The sequence below is a fragment of the Erpetoichthys calabaricus genome, chromosome 13, assembly GCF_900747795.2.
Source record: "Erpetoichthys calabaricus chromosome 13, fErpCal1.3, whole genome shotgun sequence".
Lineage (NCBI taxonomy): Eukaryota > Metazoa > Chordata > Cladistia > Polypteriformes > Polypteridae > Erpetoichthys > Erpetoichthys calabaricus.
Window position 1 is genome coordinate 56,066,028 of NC_041406.2, and position 6,000 is coordinate 56,072,027.

The 6,000-nt window shown below is 35.9% G+C and overlaps 1 protein-coding gene across 2 annotated transcripts in view; it reads right to left on the reverse strand.

Annotated features, from left to right (window-relative positions):
- abcb5 (ATP-binding cassette, sub-family B (MDR/TAP), member 5) overlaps positions 1–3,429 on the reverse strand; it is a 56,254-nt gene extending 52,825 nt beyond the window's left edge. Inside the window, exons 1-3 of one of the 2 annotated variants that reach the window (XM_028818312.2) lie at positions 3,272–3,429; positions 519–576; positions 229–319 (exon numbers count right to left, since the gene is read on the reverse strand). In XM_028818312.2, coding sequence (XP_028674145.1) covers positions 229–319; positions 519–555 — 128 coding nt within the window. In that variant the 5' untranslated portion in view covers positions 556–576; positions 3,272–3,429. The remainder of the gene's footprint in view (positions 1–228; positions 320–518; positions 577–3,271) is intronic. The other variant, XM_028818311.2, reaches the window with a different exon arrangement.
- Positions 3,430–6,000: the final 2,571 nt, after the last annotated feature.

Here is a 6,000-nt window from a genome sequence, read left to right on the forward strand (position 1 = left end):
TTAAAATTTATTAGAAGTTAAACACAAGGAAAATGAAAAATTGAATTAGTCAGTTAAAGAAAAGCTTTTTAGGAGTTCATTATATAGAAGTTTTTGTTTCAGCCCATACAGTACAGGACTTTTATCCAACCTTTATCAAAGGCCTCATGTTACAAAGCGGCAATATCACATGCACTTTTTTGGCAAGGGTGATAGATCAGTAAACACATAAAAGTAGAAGCTATTTACTTTTTCTTTTTGCTGACATTTTCTGAAAATTCCACTTCATTTTCTTCTTCTTTTTGGAATGATGGATTGTCATACACATGGACAATAGAATCTATAAAAGTTCAAATTATTAATCAATTTAGTGGGATAGAACTGCTGTTATAATAAATAAGTATTTTAAATAGCATTACATCCAAAGAAACTTCAAAAACACTTATCAGGCGAAGAGTGCACAATAAAATACCAAAACAGCAAAAACTGAAAACTTTCAACAAATATCAAGCTCATTGGATCAAGAAATAAAAACGTACCCTCGTTTTCAGTGTTTCGTTTACCTTCTTCAGACATTTCTGTTTCACGGTAGATATTCTGCACAATCATTAAACAACAGTATTAAGAATGTTTCATAGTGTTACCCTTTACACAACAGTTAATGTTTTATCAACTTAGATAAAATACAGTATATACCATATGCAAGATATATATTTTATATGGCAAAACCTTTATAGCCACTAGTAAAAACCCTACATAAATTCTAACAACTTCTTTAATCCATGTACCAAACACTGTCCTATATAGAAATTCACATAAATTAGCTTCTAAAAAGTATGCAATATATTTTTCATCTTGTGCATGGCATAAATGTTTTTAATTCAAAACGCAAACAATGAAACAGAATAAAGGAAATAGTACTTCTGAAACCTTAATAATTGTGTTGCCTATAAAAAATTGCCATACATCTGAAAGTTTACATTTTAGCAAAATGCTTACATATTGGATCCCATGAGATAACCTTACAAAATGTCATAAACAATGAAATTCTACTAGAAACTATGAGACAGTTTGAATTTTGTATATACTAGTCAAAGGACTTTTACAATAAAAAGAAAAAATATTTGTGGAAAAAATATGTTAGAAAGAGTGTATACTAAAGATGTGTATACTAAAAATCATAAAATTTTCTTTCACAAAAAATGCAGAAATAATAACAAGTTAAGCCAAAAACTGAAGACCTGGACAATCAAGTAGATGATGGAGCCACACACTGGAGTTTTAAAAGGAGTGTTACAAATAAAAGATTCCAAAAGGTGGAGAAAAACTTTACAAAGAGGTGAACAGTGGACAGAAGAAGAGATGGAATCAATTTTCTGCTTGCTTAGCCATAACAACCAAACAAGAGGTAATGATGATCTTTGACAGCATAAAAACCCAATTAGTGAAAATACAGAATAAAAGTCATTAACATAAACAAAAAAAAGGGGAGGACTGATCAGGTACTAAAAATGAACATTGTTGTAATTTTCACCAGCTACTAACAAGAGAACTGAAATGTCATTTAATCTGCTCAGGGGCTGATAAGGCGATCTTGATTACAGTTCTTACGTAAACCGTCAAGGGTGGTGATTCAGATCACACCACAGAATGTTAACTAAAATATTCAGCTATGCGGAAAGTACTTGCGGAACAGGATAGTTCTCATGGCAGGAATTACAGTTTATTAAGTCTATATTGATGCCAATGGCTTGAAATCATACCTTTCACTTAATGTGTCGGAGTTAAAATAAAACGATTTTCTGTTCTGGGCGGCACGGTGGCGCAGTGGGTAGCGCTGCTGCCTCGCAGTTGGGAGACCTGGGGACCCGGGTTCGCTTCACAGGTCCTCCCTGCGTGGAGTTTGCATGTTCTCCCCGTGTCTGCGTGGGTTTCCTCCGGGCGCTCCGGTTTCCTCCCACAGTCCAAAGACATGCAGGTTAGGTGGATTGGCGATTCTAAATTGGCCCTAGTGTGTGCTTGGTGTGTGGGTGTGTTTGTGTGTGTCCTGCGGTAGGTTGGCACCCTGCCCGGGATTGGTTCCTGCCTTGTGCCCTGTGTTGGCTGGGATTGGCTCCAGCAGACCCCCGTGACCCTGTGTTCGGATTCAGCGGGTTGGAAAATGGATGGATGGATTTTCTGTTCTACCAGTAACTATTTTTTACTTGTAAAATAAAACGATTTCCTTCAGGAAAAAAAAGAAGCCCCACTAAATGACTAATGGCTTTTCTGTTAATTTCTAATGGTTTGTGCTTGAAATTTGGTGGGGGTGGGTTGTGGTCTGTTTGGTAGCCACGTGTTTATTTCAGCAACTTCTTAATCACTTTAAACAGGTTCAGCTAGAAAGTCGTCTATATTTAGAAATAAAGTCAAGGTATTACACAATTTTCAAAGTCGCTGCTCGCACAATATACGAAAATAGATGTAATGAAATTGGTCTTGGTAGAAGACGAATAGTCTTTGATTGCTGTGATTTTCATTTTAATCGATAGTTATAATTACTATAGTTTAATTTACAGTATTTTTTATTATTTTCATAGCCCTTAAAATACTTAAACTTTTCATTATTGCCTGTGAGAGAATATGTTGCATGAATAAACCAATATTATGTAAGTTGCTTTTTTTTACGCATTTGAATAGACTGCCAGACCCAGCAATGCCATTTAACTGTCACAACTATTTCACCAACAGAAAGTGAGACCTTAGAAGAAAGCTGTACAAATCTTGTATTTTAAGGACTTGCGCCTGGCGCAGCTGCTGCAGATTGCTGCTTAAAATGGTGCTTAATTGGAAGAAATCCGCTCGGAAAATGAATGAATCGATGGTTTTATCGATTAATTAATCAATCAGTGACATCAACTGAAACAGCTCAACAAATGGGCAACTGTTTCCTGTTACAAATAATCCATCCATCAATTTTCGGCGCCCGCTTATTAATAATAAATTAAATAATTAGATACGCTAAGGAGATAAGTAAAACAGTGCCCATGAAAATCTTATAAAACATTTAACTTAACTTGTACAATATTAGCTGCCTTTCAGTTCAAATGCTAATTAAGGACAATAAAGCGTTGACTCATTCTTGCTTTAATTTTTAGCTGCTGTCATTTAATAATTTGCAACTTCAATCTTTGCATTGGATTTATCACTTCACAGTGGTAGCACGTGTATTAATATACTATCTTCTTGTTTCTGCAGGCTCGCGCTGTTTCTTGGATTCCATATAACCATTCCCTGCGAATATATTGGTTACCTGTTGGCTTGCTGCTTAACGTGAGCGATTACTTAAATGCCGGCTGTTTCTTCTGATGATTGTTTCTCACCTCATTCATTTGTTGTGGAGATGCTCCTCTCGTATTAAGGCGGCAGGAATGGTGTTATATACACCTAGAGTAAGGGATCCAATTTCACGTGTTACTTACGTATCTTACATTTCACCTACTGTGCTCACCTAGATTAACAAGTTCAGCAGAGTTTAAAGTGGCACCTTTGCCTTTTCTGAACATCTCCGTCAGTTAATATACTCGTGAGGTACACGACAGTCATGTATACAAAAAAACACCTGGGAGCGGTAGAGACTCTGACATCACCATAATAAATATGCAGCTTAAATTCACTTTTTATAACAATTAGAACAGACAATAATCTTTATAAAATTAACACATGTACTTATAATATTATGGGATTAAAAATGTTTCTTGGTAAACAGTTCAGACTGTAAAAATTAAAATACAAATAATTACAGTAATTAAGGACAGAACTCGGACATCAGAAAATTATCTCACGTGAAATATTTTCAGATTTCAGTTATTACAGCTTCTAAATTAATGATTTAGTACATTTGGAAACTAATATACTGCTGATCTCATTCCATTCTGATTAATTTTACTTTCTTTCTTATATGCAGTGAAGAAAGTATACATTAATTCATGCATGCCCAAGCATTATTTTGCCCATTACTTCGCACCAGTAGGTGTTACATTTCATGATTGCTGCCTCATTGACTTCCACCTGTAAAAACGAATGGCAGTGACTTGGCTATTACATCTGATATCTTTCAATTGTAGGCTTGTACGGAATGATCAGCTTACAATTTACATGAATGCTTTTGAGGCAAAGGTATATCGACAGTTTGAAGTTAACGGAAACCTTGCTCTTTTCAGATCAGGGATTAAGTAAAGGCATATATTTAGCATATTTACATTTATCATATTTACTCTTTCATTAGTCTTTTTAGGGTGGCATACTGGCGCAGTGGTGGTGCTACTGTCTCGCAGTAAGAAGACCAGCGTTCACATCCCCCCGCATGTAGTTTGTATGTTCAACCAGTATCCACACAGGTGTCCTCCAGATGCTCTGGCTTCCACCCAAAGATATACATATTAGATGAACTTGTGACATTAAATTTGCTCTAGTGAGTGTGTAATGAAGTGTGATGGACTGGTGCCATGTCCATGGATTGTTCTTGCCTTGCAGCTTATGCTTGATAGGATAGGCTCCAGCTCCCTGCGATCCAGCTCAGGATTTAACAGGTTTAGAAGAATAAATTATAGTACTCTTTTTGAATTTTTTTAAAGTCAAAGTGGTATATAAAAAAATGCTACTACCCAAATACTACTCAGGGGTCTCTAAATCTGATTTCAGATTCTACAAAGATAATTTAAGATAATATTGATCAGTTTATCTTTTTTCTGACTCCATTATGCTAGTTTAAAGACATGATTCTAGAGTCTATTTTAACACTCACAGACAAAAGGGATGAAACACACCTGTTGAGCAGCACCAGTCTATTGCAAACTCATTTGCTCACACACCCATACACACTCATACTGGGCCACTTAACCGGTCACCAAACAACCTCACTCGAACATCTTCAGGATATGGGTGAAGACTGGAATTACTGGAAAACGAAGATCAGGCAGACACATTCTTTAGGGAAAGGAGAGGAAACAATGTTCTTAGGTAATGTGCAAATGCAAATTTCTTAAATTGTGCTGATTTACTGATAGCAAAATTCCTATGTGCCCTTTCAAGTGTTAATTTAACAGCGGCAGTTTTGTTGTCTACACAATAATTTTTTCACTGCACCTTTGTTTCTTCAGTTATCTGCCACAAATGTCACATTCAAATATGAAAACACGCCGCATCTAAATTTCATATTTTGCTACCATTTACATAATTTCAGATAGACGCATGGCAGTCACAGCTTGAAATTATAATGGTACGAAAGAGGCAGAGTGGATATATGAAGAAAAGAGTGAAAAAGTTAAAATGCAAACTTTTTGCAAAAAATATACAAAATGAAATCAAATTCATGAAAAACTGTAATCAAGCAATTTCCAATGCTGCACCCCATTTGAGTTTATTATTGCATTATTTTTCACATTTAACTGCAATGTAATCTCTCTCTATATAAACTACGGCGTCTGTCGGTTTGTATGTCTGTCCGCTTTTCACGCGAGAACTACTTAACGGATTTTGATCTGTTTTTTTCTATAATTTGCTTGAACATTCCGGTTGATTTTGTGACTTCTCTCATAGCGCTAAGAATCATAGTTCGCTTACAGGAGCGAGATATTCACGCTAGGCCGAGATAGAGGCTGTGGGCGGAGGGGAGGGGTAAGTGTGACGTCAGGAGTAGGGAGCTGGGCTGGGCACTCCTCACTGTCCTGTTTCACTACTACGAAGTGGAAGCTAGTATTAAATAAAAGGAAAAGGGTGAACAAATAATTCAAAAATTTGATTCTTTAATAAATAAAATAAATGCCAGTTGTGTAATACCTCTTATCCCATGTGAAAAACTAGTTGCCCCTTTGCAATCAGGTAATCTCTAATTGTACAATTTTCACAATGATGTGGAGAATTTTTGGTTAAACCCAGTGATTTTTGGGTTTCTTTTTTCAGTCCCTGTGATAGAACCTCAAAAAATGTATATCTGGAATTCAAAAACTCTATACATTTCTTATTTTCCAGCCATTCTGA